Source organism: Lissotriton vulgaris, chromosome 9, assembly GCF_964263255.1.
Source record: "Lissotriton vulgaris chromosome 9, aLisVul1.2, whole genome shotgun sequence".
Classification (NCBI taxonomy): Eukaryota; Metazoa; Chordata; class Amphibia; order Caudata; family Salamandridae; genus Lissotriton; species Lissotriton vulgaris.
This window is the reverse complement of record NC_141697.1, coordinates 348,770,781-348,789,681: the sequence shown is the minus strand read 5'-3', so window position 1 is coordinate 348,789,681 and position 18,901 is coordinate 348,770,781. Positions and strand designations below refer to the sequence as shown.

Genomic DNA, 18,901 nt, shown 5'->3' with positions numbered 1-18,901 from the left:
AGCAAGAACCGGTGTTTCTGCCTATAACTAGAGATGTCTGCAGGGTCGGAAGACATCTCTAAATGCAGAGGGTGGATACTCTCTTGAGGGGACAGAGTATGTTACACTGTCCCCCTGATGGAGTGAAACCCATAATTTCCACTCTAATTAAGGCCCAAAAATTGGAATCGAATTAAACGTATTTTTCAAGCGCTTCTTTGAATGGTATTTCAACTTAAATTATTTGAGAAGCACCACACTTATAACATTCTATTATTATAAATGCATTCTATTGCTATAAACGCTTGTAGCCACTGTTACAACCTATAGACAGAAATCAGTTTGCTGAAGCCGTCCCTGTTGCTTGTTTTGAGAAACACGACTCACCAGTGTTTTCTGGCACTGCAGAGTGATTCCCTGGGTTTTCTCCTTGTTTTGCTGTTGGATTCTCCTCCTCTTCACCTTCAGGTCCTATGGTAAATTCAGGCCTGGTAAATAGAAGCCCTTCCTCAAGGTTATCAGTGGGCTCCTGAAGGGGTAAGATTAAAATAAAAATGTAATACATACAGGCCAGGAAAAAGAGTTGGAATATACGTTTTCAACTATTACATTTCAATGCACGGTTTCAAATTGAGCAATTTGAGAGTTGGCAAAAAACAGGAAATGTGTTTTTGGTTTTCAGTGTTGTAATACTTTCCCCAAAACTGCAATTCTCCTTAATTTACTGCAGGAAGACTTGCAGTGGAAAATCATTGTATCTTTTCTGTAACACGCTGTCGCCTCCTGCTGCATTAAATGTTCTTATTGAACATCACATTTTAGAACTTTGTGTTTCCAAATTACTCGTTCAGGTAAGATCCAGGTTGCCAGTCATGCAAGGCTATTGCTATCCATCGATCAACTGAAGAAGCTGAGCAAACGCATGGATAACAATCCAAAGCAAGGGACGCTAATACCAAAAGAAACAATGAGAATGAGGGCTTATTGGACTGAGAAGTAAGAAAGGACCATATCTTACATATGAGAAAAAATTACATAGTGGCAGGTGTGGGTGGACTGAATTGTTATGGGAGGAGTGGGGATAAGTGGGGAAAGTCAACAAGCACTGGCAAAGTCTAGAGGTCTGGCTTCATTATGCCAAACACAGGTAATGACAAATGTTCACTACATGTTTTGCAAGCACAAATGCTGTTTATCACATTATAGTCTGACCTATTGGCTTTGGCAGTGCTGGAAAAAAGTTAAATGATTGTTTTCCATACAGAATGCTTACAGGGCATACAATAATAAATGTGACAAAACAGTGTGATGCTTCAGTGTAAGTTTCTAATTAATGCTCTTCCTGGAAGACTGAATGATACACCAAACTGGCAGTGGGAAGAATAGAGACTAAGTCTTGTTCGTCCTAATCTTGTATTCACTGTATGATTTATAGGTTTGGTTTTCTTGCACGATCCATCACATATACAACCAGCAATGCGCAAGCGCATTGGCAGGCGAGACCTAAAAAGAGGAGAGTGGTCCTAAAATGCAAACTTGTAAATTTTGTACTTGATTGTTGGGAAGAAGCAATGCATATTTTGAGTTTTGATATTGCACCTTTATGTGGCATTGTCTAATGTCATTAGTGCATAATGTATTCGTCCTTCACAATGGATGTGATGTGAGCATGCATTTACAGTAATGGCATATGTACATTTGACAGTAGTGCCTGGCTGAAAGAAGAGCAGGGAGTATGTTTTAGGAGCAATGTATGTTTTCCTCAAAGTAAAACACATTCTGGCACATGCATCAACGTAGGCTTTTCCGATTCCATAATTGCAATAATTAAGGAATCGCAAAAGCCTAGGCATGTAGAAATCTCTATAAAAATAGCAATTCCTAAACATTCCTTAATTGCTACTCGCACATTCCTAGTCGCAATTAAGGAATGCTGTGCCATTCATTCCTATGGGCCTAGAGGCCCATAGGAATGAATTGGAGATGGCATGAGCAATCTGCGAGTACCAGGAGGTACTTGCCAATTGCTCATGCAATTTCAAGGGTCCAAGGGTGTCAAAATGACACCCTGTTGCACCCCTGAAATTGATCTGTGCACTTATGTTGCACACACACACGCCCTAAGGGCATGTGTGCGCGCAACATAAAACTTTGAAAAGTGCATTTCTCAAAGTTTTTGCAAATTACCATGAAGTTCAACTTCATGGTAATTTGCTACTCCTATTAGAGGAATCGCAATTTTTTTTAATTTTCATGCATTGCATTTAAGGAATCTCAATTTGGGATTCCTTAAATGCAATAGCAAGTTAAGGAATCTCAATTTAGAGATTCCTTAAATTGCGATTTTTGCATTTGGGATGATGCATCCTAAATGCAAAAATACCGGTCGCAAAGGGGCATATTCTGAGAATCTGCAAGTTTGCGACAGGTTTTTCCTTTGATGCATGTGCCTGATAGTTCTTTCTATAGACCCTATAGTTCATACCCAAGATTGCAACACAAACTGTAGCAAAATACCAATAGTGGACTACCATATAAACAGCAAAAGAAAAGCAAGTCAAATTGACAACATCAGGGTAAGGAGTTGGAATTTTGAAGATATTAAAGAGCATATCCCTGTTAAATGAATGCTCATAATTGCATATATCCGTTAGATGATTAAGAATATCCAAAACAATGTAAAAACCTAAACCTGCTTTCTGATCAAGAACAGAAAAACACACTGACCATACAGAATAAGGATGCATTTGATTGGCTGTTGCAGTCGCTACATTTTCTACATGTTATATTTTGTTGGCTCTCACAGCTATCTTTGATCATCAAAGTTTTCATAAAAGTATTGTGAACAGCACAGCACAGCCATCGTGCTGCACCTTCTTGCAGAACACATAATCAACGAAGTAAAGACTTGCTGTTGAAGAGTTTGCTGTATAAATGATAAGCATCACTACACAGCTGTGTCTCTCACAAGCACTTACAGGAATTAACTGTGATCTACTGAAACAGAAAAAGGCTGATATGGCCTCCACTGATACATGCCTATTTAGTGTCTATAAATTCTTCACGGTGTTTACGATGTAAATGATCAAGATCCCTTTGACGGGGCGTGGCTTGGACGCCGGAGGGAATGGCGGCGTGAGCTCGGAGCTCCGCGCCCGATCCCCACAAATATCCTACAAATATCAGAGCTCGGGGCTCTGACAAATGAACTCAAGGGGCACACGGAGAACCACCAACGGAACCGATTGATAGAGATTTGAAGTTGGAGCGCCGATCCGTCTCAAAACGAAGCGAAACAAAGACGCTCCCAAAATGGCGGCCGAGGTGTGATAAAAGTTGACCTGCTACGGATCCACCTTTCCCCTTGAAAGAGCCGGAGCCCTGGATCCAGATACCGTCACCGAATAAGAATTGGTGACCCGGGGACGGACTCGGGTGACAAATGTCGAAAGGGTGGCCTGCCCACCGAGCCATCTAGCTCGAGAACAAAGACTAGACAAGATGGCGGTCTGACCCGAGCCACTGAGTCACGCAGAAGGACGAAGGCCAACGATGTGCAGACCTACGACCAGCGAAGAGTCGAGGAGTGGTGCGGATTGATGAGGACGAGACGCCCAGGAGAGGGACTGCTTCACTGGCCTTGGCCCGAGCGACCCACAGAGCTCTATAGCAAACCGGAGACTCGAAGCGGACCGGCGAGCTGGGTGATAATCCAGAGACGATCCGGAGACGGGAGGGGCTGAGACTGCGAAGGTCCCATACCTAGGATTCAACGCCCGTGAAAAGGTCCGGAGATCAGCAGAAGATCTGATTCGTGATCGGGGGCCGTGGACGCACCTGAAAAAGGTGGCTGAGAAACATGGTGAAGCTGAAGGGGAAGACCGAGGGAGCGGCGGCCTCAGATATGGCAGAAGGTGACCCTGCAGGACCCACTGGCTGCAGCAGCTGCAGAACCGCATCCTGGAAGCCATAGCAGCCACACAAGATACTTTGCAGCAAGATAGTGCACAAGTGGTCTCGGGACTGGGCCTCCTACGAGCGGACCACGACAAACTCAAAGATAGGGTCAAAGAGGTTGAAGATACTCTACAGGACCTGGCTCCTGAACATAAGACTCTAGAAAGCAGACTAACGGATGCCCTCGATCGGATCCAGGTACTTGAAAGGCGAGCGGAGGACACCGAAAATAGGAGTCGGCGAAGCAATGTCCGTATCGTAGGAGTGCCGGAAAAGGAGGAAGGGGAGAACATGGTGGAGTTCCTTGATACCTGGCTCAAGACTGTGGTGGCACCAGAGGGCCTGCCGCCCTTTTTCACTCTAGAGCGTGCACACCGGGTTCCATCCGGACCGCCTAAACCAGGCCTACCCCCGAGACCGATCATTGCTAAATTACTGCACTATAAGGACAGGGACCTCCTACTACAGAGGGCCCGGGACACTGGTCCGTTTCAAATGGCGAACAGTAGAGTAACCTTGTACCCTGACTTCACCTTTGAGACACAGCGATTGCGGGCCTCCTTTCTATCGCTTAAAAAGGAGCTCCGGACAGAGGGCGTCCCATGCTCCGTGCTTTTCCCGGCAAAGCTCAGAGTGGTGATTGACGAGAAGACACACTTCTTCGGTACGGCAGCGGACGCATGAGAGTGGTGGGACACATATAAGGCGGGCACTGACGGAGCCAAGGCCCGAGAAGACAGAGAACGGGAACGAGAACGGGCGCCAAAGGGCCTACGGAAATCGCAACGATTGCGCAAGAGGCGACATGGAACAAGGAAACCATCGGCATCGCAAACGGAAGCGGAGCGGAAGGCCGCGCTTCAAGCCGTGGAAACGTTGGCGAGATCCAGAGGCTCCCAATCCAAACAGGACACGGACACTGAGACGCACGTCTCAGCCTCGGGCTAGGACTCGGATTTATCGGGAATGCACAGTACCAAGGGCCCGGCGGCGACGCCACAGACATCGGAGACGATCCTGAACATTTGACTCGGAGCTGGCAGGTAGTGGGCAGAATTACCAATGAGGACTTCACGAACTAAAGAGTGGGATGACCGGGGATTGCGAACTGGGTTTCAAGCCTGCTGCTAATCATGGGGAACAAAGGGGAGGGTGCGGGGAGAGAGCTTGCGTGGCTCCCTTCTGGCCTTGGCCGAGCTCCACTAGCCCTTAAGGCAACCACGGTTACGACCGTGTTGTAGCAACACTGTTTGGGGAAGTTGCATTAGTTTGGATGGGATCTGATAGTCCAATACTGGGGCCTGTTCTGGGGGGGAGGAGGGGGCACACTGTTTGGGATTTTTTCCACGTTTGGTGATTGTTGTTTCAGGGAAATCTGAGTGATGGAAAGCTCGGAATACTCAGTGGAGTTGGGGCGGGAGACACCATCCGTGAGGGGCTGAAATTTGATGTGCGACAGGGATTTGACTTACGGGACAATGGCTAATGTAGGTGTATTGATTGAAGTGCATGACCTGGAATGTGCGGGGGCTTCACACGATGCAATGAAGGCATAAGGTACACGCCTACTTAATTTGAAGGGGGGTCCACATTGCGCTGCTGCAAGAAACTCATCTCACGAAGCAGGAAGGGAAGGCACTTCAGAGGAGTTGTAGAGGTCAGGTTTTTCACTCTTCTTACTCAGCGTATGCTAGGGGAGCACTGATATGGATTAGGGCGGGGACGCCTTTTTAACCAACACGACATTTGGTGGATCCAGAGGGAAGATACGTGGTGGTGGAAGGCAGGCTGAGAGGGAGGGACTTAGTCCTGTGTAGCACATACGCCCCGAATACAGAGCAGTTGACCTTTCTAACGGGGTTGTCGGGGACACTGGCACACTTCCTGGCGGGCCCGATTCTGATAGGAGGGGACTTTAACTCCATAGCGGACACGACGCTGGATAGATCCCACCCACCATTGAGGGACTGTTCACCGACTCACAAAGGGTAGATTGGAATGGCAGGAGGGATGGGGGCTGACTGATGTATGGAGGGCGCACCACCCAACGACTCGCGATTATTCCCACTTCTCCAGCCTGCAAGACCTACACGTCCGGCTTGATGCGATATTGTGCTCGCAGGGTGTGTTACCAGCTGTAACTTGGTCGGAGTACCTCTCGAGGACGATCTCAGACCACAACCCACTAATCATTAACTTGGCCTGGGCGACCGAGGTGCCTCGAGTGCCGACCTGGAAACTAAGACCAGAGACCCTTGACCCGGTATTCCATGCGGCACTGGAGGAGGGTATAACCCAATACTTCACCGAAAATGAGGGGACGACAGCCACTAGGGCGATAGAATGGGATGCATTTAAAGTGGTGGTGAGGGGCCAGTGTATAACAAAATACGTGGGCGCGGAAGGTGTTGCTAGGAGATATTAGTAAGGCAGACTCCAAATTGCGAGAAGCAGAGAAGAAGCGGCCTGGCTGCCCCGACCTCCAAGAGCAGGTTTGCTTGGCTAGTGAGGCGGTAGAGGTGGAGGTGGAACGACTCCGTGCCTTTGACCATCGAGCGTGCATGCTTAGAACCCACGTAGAGGGGGACAAGGCCGGCACACTGTTAGCATGGTTGGCGAACCCCACGAAGCGATGCCCCCCTATACTAGCTTTAGAAGATGAAGTGGGCCGCACCTGTTACTCCCAAACGGAGATACTGGATGGCTTTCAAAGATATTATGAACAGGGGGATCGAGAGAATGAGACCGAGTTTTTTCTGGATGGCCTCCAATTGCCCCAGCTAGACGAGGAACAGGCAAAAGATCTGGGGAGAGACATCACCCTGGGAGAGATCAGGGGAGCGGTCAAAAAAATGGCCCGCAACAAAACGCCAGGGTTAGACGGGCTTCCCATTGAATTTTACAGCAAATATCTAGACATCTTAGCGCTGAGACTCCAGACAATATATAGGGAGGCCAAGGCGATGGGCGGCCTGCCCCAATCAATGCGGGAGGCGTTAGTGATACCGCTCCTGAAGCCGGGTAGGGAAAGTGGTAGCCCTGCCTCATATAGGCCACTCTCCATGCTAACCGCTGACTACAAGATATTGAGCTCCATACTAGCAGCCAGAATCCTACAGCATATGCCCGGCTTAGTACACGTAGACCAGAATGGATTAATCCCCACCCGGAACACGACGATTAACATCAGGAGGCTTACACGTCTGCTAGAGAGTTCACAGGCTGGGTCTCAAGCGCCTCTTGTCCTATCCGTAGACATCAAAAAGGCCTTCGATAGTCTAGAGTGGGACTATTTGTACAAGGTTATGGACCGATTCGGACTAGGAGAAGGGTATATTAAGTGGACGCGGGTCCTATACTCGGCGGCAATGGCAAGGGTGCGGATAGGGCCCCTGGTCTCGCAACAATACCTGGTGGAGAGGGGCACCCGTCAGGGCTGCTCCTTGTCCCCCCTATTGTTCGCACTAGCGATTGAACCATTAGCGGCCGAGGCCCGGACGGGAAGACATTTCGAGGGCATAGGTAGCAGAGACGGGCAGCAGTTTATATCACTGTATGCCGACGACTTGCTGTTATTTCTAGAAAATGACACAACAGCGCTGGAAGGAGCAGAGGGAATGCTGGGGCGATTAGGAGTAATGTCGGGCCTAAAGGTCAACTGGGCGAAAACATGCGTATTTCCGCTACGGAGGGACACCGGTCGTCCTGACCATCGACCCGCACTAAACTGGGAACCTACTTGTCTTAAATATTTAGGGGTGTATATATATCACACGGCCGCGGACATGTTCGAGGGTAACGTTGGTCGATGCATGCGAGCTCTAAAGGGCAACATGGCCTTTTGGGCTACGCTCCCGCTCTCTGTAGCTGGCCGCATATCCTTGTTAAAAATGGTTGCTCTACCGAGATTGTTATATTACTTTCGGACACTCCCGGTCTGGATCCCCAGCTCCTTTTTTCGCCAACTCAGGTCCCAGCTGACTTCGTTCCTGTGGGGGTGGGTAGGTGCAGAGTAGCGCTGGCGACGCTAACCCGCCCCAAGGATGAGGGTGGATTAGCGGTACCAGACTTTGAGCTTTATTATCTGGCCGCCCAACTGCAGACATTCACGCAAGAGGTGGCGAGAGTGTACCGAGGCCCGGAAGGTGAGGAAACTAGAGGCACGCCAAGACACGTCTTGGCCTATATAGCCTTACAACAGAAGATCGCTACCCGAGACCTGACACTTGAGCAGCAGACGTTCCGGCTTTGCTGGAATCGCTCTCAACGACGGGCGGGGATAAGGCATCCATATGCCCCGGAAATTCCCCTGGGCATGCTGACGGCACTACCCCACGGGGGCGATTGGTCACAATTGCAGCAATGGGTAGAAGCGGGTGTACAGGTTGTAGGAGACCTCTATGAGAACGGGGCGCTCCTCCCATGTCAGGACCTTCTGGAACGTTTTGACCTACCACGAGGAGGATTCCTCCTGCACTCGGCGGTGGTCGGGGCGATGCAAGCGCATTGGGGCGGTGGCCTAACGGAGCCCGAGACGTCCATGGTTTGCCAGTATGCTATGATGGCGGCGGGGACGGTTAAGGCGGTGACATGCCTGTACTCAAGAATGCTCCGTGAAAACCTGTTGCCCCTCACGGCGCTGAAGGCCAAATGGGATACTGATTTGGGAAAGGATATTCCTAATACGACCTGGGCCCTGCTTGTGCGCCGAGCCCGTAATAGTACGAGGAACGCGAGATTCCAGCTCATCCATTACTACGTGCTGCACAGGGCCTACATGACCCCGGGCATAATTAAGAAATATTTTGGGGTGGCGAAGTCGGCGTGCCCTCGCTGTACAACGGACGGGGCGGAGCTGGAACATATGCTATGGTCTTGCCCGGCCCTCCCGGAATACTGGAAGGCCATTGGAGAGACCCTGAATGAAGTGACGGAAAGAGCCATTGACTTCGACTCGGCGGTCTGCCTTCTGCATTGGTTCCCTCACACGCCTAAAAACAAAACCTCCAGTAAGTTCGTGGATATGGGACTGATGATAGCCAAAAGGGAGATAACCAGACAGTGGAAGGCGAAAACATGCCCAACGCACAGGAGATGGTACAACCAATTCCTCAAATGGGCAGCTTGCGACAGCACGCACAGGTACCAGCTAGCACGTAGAAACCCTCACCCTAGAGCGTTAGAGTTGGCGACAGCCTGGGAGGCGTTAGTACAGGCCCTTAGGGATAACATGCTTACAGAAGAAGAGGAGTCCCTCAGCGCAGACGGGAATAGCACCCAAGAATTACCAAGCATAGCACAAACTTAGACATTGGCAGGTTTCAAGTCACACCCTAGGATATTATAACACGAGACCCTATGAGCGGAAGGTGGAGGGGGGAGGGGAGGGGGGCATGGCGTTATTCAGCGACGGGGTAAAGGGGGGGTATATAGTTCAGTTAAGTTAGGACAGAAAAGTAGGCATGCACACTTTAATGCGAAAACAAATGATCCTAAATGTCGCAACCAGACAAAACTCAGATTGACCATTTGCTGCCGCCCGACCTCCGGGTTGTAGGCCCATAGGCTGTGTTTATCATGACAAAGAATGATTGATGATAATAAATCACAGAAATAATATGACTATGTGTATCCTGGTCTGAGCGCTGTATGTCTACAATAATAATTACTTTAAAAAAAAAAATCAAGATCCCTTTGACAAATTTATTGCAAAATGTTGGAGGAAACAATGGCCTACGGTGCTTTGACTTTTACACGCGTGCTCACTATATAAATGGCTGTGATCACCTTATTGCTGCCATTTTCAATAGATGATTGTGATCACTTAAGGGAGGTGCATTGCCAACAATGCTAACTGGCAAGAGCCTGTGCTCCTGGCCCTCAGGTCGTCACATCTGTGCTGAGAGTTCATTGGTGGCTTTCCACAGAGAGTGTGGCTGTGCACATGTCACCTACTCAAGTTGGTAGATGCCACACTCAGGGCCTGCCTGGGCACGTGCAAGGCCTGCAGTGCCCCAAAAAGTGTGCGTTTGCGGACACCCAGAGTGTTCCACAATCAGCCAAAGGAAGAATGAAACTTAACAGAAGGAAACTTAACAACCTTCACCGTGTCCAGCCATACATGAGTATTCAGTTTAAATGAAGACTACACAATGTGAGCCGGGGAAAGAACTCTAATTGATTTAACCAAAAAGCCTGACAAGTTAAGCCTTTTTCCTTGCACTAAAGGATGTTCCTTGCCAAAGCTTGACCCCAAAATAATATTCCAGAACGTGTGTCTAAGAATAGTTTGAGAATTGATCGCATCATCTATTGGTGCATGGAGCAAAATGTTCAATTGGGAACAAACAGTTTGCGATTCAAGAACTACGTATGGCCTTAAGCGAACCAAAATTGTTTTCCAAATTGAATGTGGTACACAAATCATTCTCAATACTAAATATATAAATCTACAATAGATTATCCATTTGAAGCCCACCCAGCACTTTTTTTGTATCACATATCTATCTCAAAACCTCCTGAACAAATTTACACCAAACTACAAAAGGGTCTAGTTTGAATAAAAGTTCTATAATAATGCCATATTTGGTGTAATTGCATTCAGTAGAATTTTATGTAGCAGACAGCAAATATTCCTGTTCAACTTTGAATAGGAAATGCTACCATCAAATACTCTAAATAACATTTTACTGTCTTTACCAATTTGCACAAAATTTGAAATGAAGAATCTGAGATGGATTTTGTGCAGTCAGCAAACAGTGTCAAAGTTAATAGCAAATAAATAAGTATATTTCTCAAGGAAGTTGCAATTCATGTGAGTACTCAGCTATAGAACTAATGTTACACACTACGGACGAGCCCCAAGTAGGGCAAAACTGATCTGGGCTGCTTGTGGACCCTTATGGAGGGTGCCTGAAATGGCAGTACAGGACAGAGCGCTTCTATGGGGAGCGGGTCGGTGCTGATTTGCATAAGTTGAGCCTTCATCTAGAGTGGCATGGTGGGCCACAAATGATGGACTGGACTGTGGCCCGAGCAACTGCCAGTGCCAAAAATGTATTCAAACATTGCATCCACTACCTTGTTTGTGTGTCCTAGGTATGATGGGTATGCCTAGATGTGGGTCCTGCGCTCAGTGTGCCATAGGACTCAAACTTCAATCCTACTAACAAGCCCCAAAACTGTTTTGGGGTTGCTTCTTGTCCCTTCTGGCAATTCCAGACAGATGTTCCTATGAGGAGCAGGGTTGGTACTGATTTGCGTAAGGCGGGCTTTTGTCCAGAATGGCACATGAATTAGAATGCAGCCCCAGCGATTGCCAGTGGCTGAGATTAATTCAAACATTCCATCCATCACCTCATTGTTGGTTTAATAGCCACAGCTTCAGTCCCAAAAACCTTTCTTCCCAAAGATTCAACTTTTTCTTTTCTTTTTCTGTCTAGTTCTGACAGCTGAGACTTTAACCAAGTCTGACTTGAAGTCTTGTCTCAAACAGACAGAGTCTTGCTCATATGGTGTGTATTTTTTCAGGGGCTGTGGAGTTGCTGACTTTACTGCAGTTGGAGTAAGGAACTTGTCTTAAGCTAACACTGCAAATCGTGGGACCAACTGGAATATGGGTGTGATATCAAAAATGTTAAAACTTAGAATGAAATTCAAAGTTCTTCAATCTTAAACAAAAAATGAAGGAGAATTGGGTAATAAACATGCCACAGTCATGCCCCTGCTCAAGAAAACCTCAGCTCACCCACCGCACTCACCTACTACAGACACATCTCCCTCCTACTTTATCTGGTCATGATCCTAGAGAAGATCATCAATAGACACCTGAAAAATCACTTTATCAACCACCAGCTTCTTAACACCACACAGTCTCGCTTCAGGCCCAAACATTTTACTGAGACAGCATTCATTGCCGATCTGACAGCATCTGCATGATCACTGAGAAAGGAGACACTGCAGCAGTCATCCTCCTGGACACCTCTGCAGCACTTGACACAGTTTCGCACCCCATTGTCATCAGTCACGTAGACGGGTTCTGTTCTTTCTGGACAGATAAAACTCAAGCTGTCAGCCTGCCACCAAAGCACTGTAAACTCATCTACGGAGTGCCTCTAGGTTCATCCTTTAACCTGAGCATCTTCAATCTATACATGACCTCTGTGGCCAATGTCATTCATGCACACATCAACATCCTCTCTGGCATCAAAGACACACAACTAGTTCTCTCCATCTCACACACTGAAAGGAACAAGTTCACCTCCTGCATGATGGAAGTCACCAACTGGATGAAGTGCAAAAAAACTAACATAGATGTAGTGGTCTTTGGCAAGAACAAATCAGTATGGACCTCCGCCTTGTGGATGAACGACCTTGGATTCATTCCCAACACCAGCAATCACACCAAATACTTCAGGTTCATCACTGAGAACAAACTGGTCATGACCACGCAAGTCAATGCAATCACCAGATCCATCATCCACATCCTGAAGATGCTGAGGAAGATATTCAAATGGCTATCAAGTACGACCAGAAGAACTTTTAATCATGTCTAAATCAACAGCAAAGTTGACTAAGGGGAAACTCTCTGCGTCAGAATCACCAAGCAACTCAACAGTAGACTATAAACCATACAAACCTCAGTTGCCAGAATCATCCTCAACCTCACACAAATCCCTCATCACACCACACATTCGGGAGCTCCACTAGCCCCCAACATACACACATGCACTCAGTTCAAAGTCCTCACTCACAAATTCAAGGCATTACACAACACAGGCTCCACCTACCTAAGTACAGTATCTCCTTCCACCAATATCCTAGACATCTCCGATTTGCTAGACTCTTACTCGCAATCATCCCTTGTATTCACAGAAAAAAATCCGGAGGCTGGGCCTTCTCGTACATTGGCCCCAAAGCATGGAACGACCTCCCACTACACATCAAGGCTTTCTACTCTCTTCTTGAGTTCCGCAAGAAGCTGAACACCTAACCTTAGGTTTGATTAGACAAACACACCTCCTCAGCACCAGCATATCCCAGGGTGATAGTGCTAGTGCTCTACAAATACACGTAACATAACATTACATGTATTTTTGCTGGGTGCCGTAATGTGGTTTTTTTGCTGTATCAAAGGAAGTTTTTACACAAGAAAAAGAAAATCAGTAAATACTAGTCTGTGCTCCCATTCATAGAGGTATCAGCAGATTAATAACATTGAAGTGTTCCACCCCAACTACAGATTGACTTGATTATTTTCTGAGTGTTCTGAGATCCCTGCATGTGGGCAGGAATATTCAGCATTTATGACTTCAGTGAGAATCCTAGGATGCAGAAACAGGGGATCTAGATGATCCTAAAAGAAGGGATTGCAGGGTATTTTTGCAAAATGAAGAGCATTCATCAAGATGTATTTGCCATCATAGGAATATGATCCTCCAGAACTTGTTCCATAAATGTATTTTTCTCCTGAATCACATGCTACCCATTTAGTAAGCTTCTGCATGTTTAAGAGAGTCTATGGCAATAAACTATGTACATTTCCTTCCAAAATCGTCTCCAAGGCCACAATTAGTGTTTCTGTAATACCTACCACTAATCTGATTTCTATTTTTGGTGCCAGTCGCTCCAACAGCTCACATGCCAGCTGATAGCAGAGTATGCTAGACTGGCACAGGCTGCACTCCACAGCTTTTTCGTCTTTCTGGCAGGTGTGAGAACCACCCCAAGGTGCCTGGAACACGTTGTTTATAATGGAAATGATGTCTTTGGAAAGGATGTTCTCCAGACCCATGGTGATCCCATCGTCTTGTAACTCCATCTGCAAATCAGCATGGCCGGGGAAAGAGCAAGAGTTGTACATTAGCAGATGACTATTTGCATGTAGAACTACTGATGCATATTAAATTGTCCAGTGACCTAATTGGCAGCTACAGTACACATATGGAGCATTCAAAATTGCATTGTAGGGTCATTCTCTCCAGTGGAAAGGATACCAAAAGAAGCTGTACCTCTGAAGTTTCTTAGAAAGACAGCACGGACAATGTTACCAGGATGATAGAAACTCTGCTTCAGATGTACTGTAAACAATTGAGCAAAAATGTATATATGTATAGTGTGGAAGGGAGGTTATGATGGAGCTGTTGAAATTCCTTGTGAGTTTAAACACAATGGAAGTAATGAACATATTTCACTGAAGTTGTAGCTCAAGAAAAAGAGACAATTAAATAAGAGTTGTTACTCAGTATCATGAGAATGTTCTTCTGTACTAAAGATGGTGGGCAGAAGAGGTCAGGTGCATGGAACCCCTTTCCAGTCATTGTAGGGTGGATACTCTCAGTGACAGTGTAGGGTGGATAGTCTCAGTGACAGAAACAAGTAGGGGAGACACAAGGAAGCAAAGTCAGACTCAGAAATTAGTGTCACATGTGCACCATTATTTCTACTTTGTGCGGTTTTAAGACCTCTTATCTGTGGCATATAATCTTATTTCTAATAGGTGACTTCCCTGTGTGTAAAGCCGTGCATGAGGCCTATATGATAGTATCTGTTTCACAGCTATGCTTATGTGTTATCAGTATTAACTACTGGTATTCCAGGCAGTGTACCTATACTTCACAGCTACATAGTATATGTGTTATGTCATTAGTTATAACTTATATTATTATATATAGTGTTGCCTTAGGTACATCCAACAACTCAACAGGCTAGAAGTCTCATCACATGAGTACACATTCACCAAAAATGTCAACTCTACATTTCTTAAAAACGAATGCATGGATGTTGACAACTTCTCACAGCCTTTTCAATTTACAAGAAAAAAAGAATATCAATATAATGCTTACCTTTTTCATATTGTTTACTTTTTTTTCATGCTTGCTGTTGCCAACTTGCTTGCGATTGTAGCTACCATTTTGTTACATCATAGTTTTGGCCTATGGCATTCAAATCCAAGTGTACTGTCTGTGTACAAACCTGTTACGTCTTTGGTAGGATTGTTTGATTGTCCCAATATGGGCCCGTGTTGTGGTATAATGTCAGTTCTTGGAACACCTTTCTTTTTTCTCTGACCACACTGCTGGTGAATTTACCTTTATAATCTGGGACCAAGAGAAACCACCCAATTGGATTGGGTGGTAAAATACCGAATCTGAAAGGCCTGCGGCACTCAAAGATGTGCTATCTACATGTGCTTTTACAGAATCAGTATTTTTACCGAGTCTGTATTTACCGATTCAGTAATTTTACCGAATCTGTAAATACAGATTCGGTAAAATACCGATTCTGTAAAGCATGCTCCTACATTAGAAAACCCTAATACCGGTCGGAAACGGCCGAAATCGGCCGTTTCCGACCGGTATTAGGGCTCCTACATCGGGCCCCTTGTACTTTAAGAGTAACTGGTCAATACATGTTATGTTATGTTATATTGCATTTGTAACGCGCACTGTTACTCTAGAGTGTCCTGGCGCGGGGGGAGAGCAGGGGCCGAAGCTGGAATCAAATTAGCGGATCTTGCTAAACATATGTGTTTTAAGCTGCTTCTTAAAGAGTTGAAACTCCGAGATGAGTTAGAGATCAGTAGGAAGCGTATTCCATGCCTCAGCGGCCTTGACAGAAATAGCACCCAGCAATGCAGCCAAGACTGCATCCTCCACTGCAGTCAAGCAGTGTCAGATTAGAGATTATTGGGGCCCCAGGCACCACATTTTTGGGGGGACAGCTTTTAAAACACTACTGAATTGTGTTACCCATTTTCTGCTAATTCAAGCACACAATGCCACGCAACATCGAGTCATACATTACATTTTCAGAAAAGGAATCATAAAAATACCCACAATGTCTTGGATAAGGTCCCAAAATCCTTAAAATGACTCTGGTAGAGAGAGATAGACTTTGAGGCAGAGGTAGGCTGAAAGAAGAATAATGTTTTCCTGGAAGATGGGGCCCTGGGCAATTGCCCACTTTGCCCATGCCTTAAAATGTCTCTGCAGTCAAGACAACACTAGGCACTTAAGCGAAGATTGCACCTTGTACTGCTGCCCAAAGAAATCCCACCAATCTATCCAGAAAGAAATTTACCACTGCACCCAAGGAGACGTCTAGACCTGCTGACTTGATTACAGCGATTAGTGTTACTACTACAACTGCAACCACTAGTGCCACCTCTGATGCAAACAAAAGTTCTGCCTCTACTACAACTGCAGTGGATATCTCTGCTGCAATCACCATCACAACCTCTTTAGGTACCTTCATGGCCAGCTCCTTTGTGACCTCCATTGCCACCTCTTCCACACCTAGAATTGTCACCTCTACAGGTACAACACTGACCACCTCAGCGCACACCACATTGGACATTACTTCCAGTCAAGATTCAGGTGCTGGCCTGCACCACCCCGGTAATGCACATTGGTGTTAGTCAAAAGACCATGCACCACATCTAGGCAGGGAAATCATATATTTTCAGGTTAAGGGCATGGAGGAAGAGCACCAGCCATCACCATTCCCAAAGGCTAACAGATAACTCACCGGGACTCTGCCACCATCTAGAAGGACGCCATCCACTGCACAACATCCCCAGACGACCTGATTCCAATAATGGAACATCTCAACTTCCAACTTCACACAGACGGGAAAAGAACCATCAGAGGCACCCTTGCCTACAGACCACGAGGACCATGCCCCAGATTCTGCAACACCATTCCAGACCTTGTCACCCCAATTGCAATCAAGTCTGAGTACTCCATCTTCCATGGGGACCTCAACTTCCACCTCAATTACCCCAGCGAAGCAAACACCCCTGACCTCCTGGAGAGCATGGGCAACTTCAGCCTCAAGCAGCTTGTCACAGACCCTACCCGCAGTGCAGGACACATGCTCTACCCCATCTTCACCTTCCACGTCTGTGTCAAGTACAACCACGACACACAACCTGGTCTGACCACTACAGTGTCCACTTCACCATGTCAGGACCCACCAATGCCGGCACTTGTCTCCCCCTCAAATCCATGCACAGAGACAGGAAAAATATATCAGAAGACCAGAGGAACAACGCTCTCTGCTCCCACCTCCCAGACTCTACACCCAACCTACGAAAAGCAGCAAAAAACATCTCCCAGTGAATCACAGAATGCGCCAACACAATCGCCCACGCCAAGCCAGTCATGTTCAAAGGACCAACCAAAAGAGCCAGCTGGTTCACAGAGAAAATGCAATCTACCAATTGCAACTGCCGGCAACTAGAAAGGAACTGGCCCATCAGCAAAAATGACAGCACTGCACTAGAACCACTGCATCCTGAAAGAAACCAAGAAGAACGCCCTACAGACCGTAGCAGACCGCAATGAACCACAGCAAGGAACTCCTCACCATTGTGAAGGAATTCTCCAATGCCGCTGCCAATGAGAACAACATTATACACTCCCAGGAACTGAGCAACAACCTTGCTGATTTCTTCCATGACAAGGTCTCAGCCATCTACAAAAACATGGAATGCCAACCCTCTGCTGCCAACAGTATCAACAAGCTCACATCCACGAATACAAACCTCAACATCTGCTAATCCACTTGGACCTTCTCACCACGCAAGACACTATATGCATCATGAACTCCATTTATTTATTTATTATAGAGTTTTGTATAGCGCGAACAAGACCCTTGGGTATCAGAGCGCTTAACATAGGAGAGGTAGAAGGTTAACATATATAAAAACATTTAAAGTACAGCACTAAATATTCGTAACACGTGAGGCGTTCGCGTTAAAATATGCTATGGCTAAATTAGTAACTAAAACAGGTATATATAACAGATAACCAATATGAGGTAGCTCGGTATATGTTCGTATGGGGTGCTGTTCTCGTGATCTGTCAGAGTATCCATTAGTGTTGGCCTTTAGGTTGTTCTCATATCAGAGAATATGTGTTCCTTTTAGTATTGATTATGCTTCCCTTACTAGTGCCATACAAGTTCAGTACTAAGGCATTAGTATATCAGAATCGTGAACAGTGGTCTTCACTAGGTAATGTATCTATTCATCAGTAGGCTCTTCACTTCCCGCTTGAATGCAACCAGATTCTGGATCTTCCTGATATTTGGAGGGAGTGAGTTCCATATTCTGGGGGCAGCTCCGGTGAACGCTCTGTCATAGGTTTTTTTCTTTCGGAAGATGGCTGGCCGTAGCAGCAACTCCTTAGCACTCCGGGCTGGTCGGTTGCCGCCGGACAATTGAACTTTCTTGGCTAGATACCTTGGTGTGTTGTCGTGTAGCGCTCTGTGCGTGATACATGCTATCTTCATTTGGATTCTGGCTTCATAAGGTAGCCAGTTTAAAGCTTTCAGGTGCGGGGATATATGATCATATTTCCTGGTTCCGGTGATAAGTCTTGCCGCCGCGTTAAGGCAGGCTTTTAGAGGTGCCGTAGACATTTTTGGTAAGCCAGCTAAGGTGGTGCAGCCATATTCAATCCTCGAGATAACTAAGGATTGGATTGCCAGTTTGAGGTCCGCCTCTGTGATGAATGGTTTCAATTTTCTTAAGTAGTTCAAGTGAAAGCGGGCACTTTTCGCCATTGAGTAAATGTGGGCTTTCATATCCAGATTCTCGTCTAAGGTGATTCCTAGTGATTTAGCTGAGTTGACCAGGGTAGGGGTGCAGTTCAGCGCAGTCACGACTTTCGTCCATTCCTTTAGTTGTTCCTTGGTGTTCCTTGGAGCTATTCTGGGCGAGCAGTGGTGTGCGCAGAAGTGGCCTAACGCATGGCGCAAGCGAGGCATCACGGCTAACATAACTGTTTTAGAGCTTTTTCCCATCATCATTGCCCTCCATCTCTGGCCCGGCCCCTTGTCAGATCGGAAGGTCCTTTTCTGGTCGGATAACCTAGCGGTGGTTCAGGCAATTAACGGGCAGAAGGCCAGCTGTCCGCTGGTCCTCTGCCTATTGAGAGACCTAGTGAGAAGTAGCCTGCGT

At 46.6% G+C, this 18,901-nt stretch overlaps 1 protein-coding gene across 1 annotated transcript in view; it reads right to left on the bottom strand.

Annotated features, from left to right (window-relative positions):
• The window catches only part of UNC79 (unc-79 subunit of NALCN channel complex), a 644,685-nt gene that overhangs the window by 321,561 nt on the left and 304,223 nt on the right, over window positions 1–18,901 (bottom strand). The window contains exons 19-20 of the mRNA XM_086937713.1: window positions 13,529–13,756; window positions 367–508 (exon numbers count right to left, since the gene is read on the bottom strand). Of these exons, the coding sequence (XP_086793839.1) occupies window positions 367–508; window positions 13,529–13,756 (370 nt within the window). The remainder of the gene's footprint in view (window positions 1–366; window positions 509–13,528; window positions 13,757–18,901) is intronic.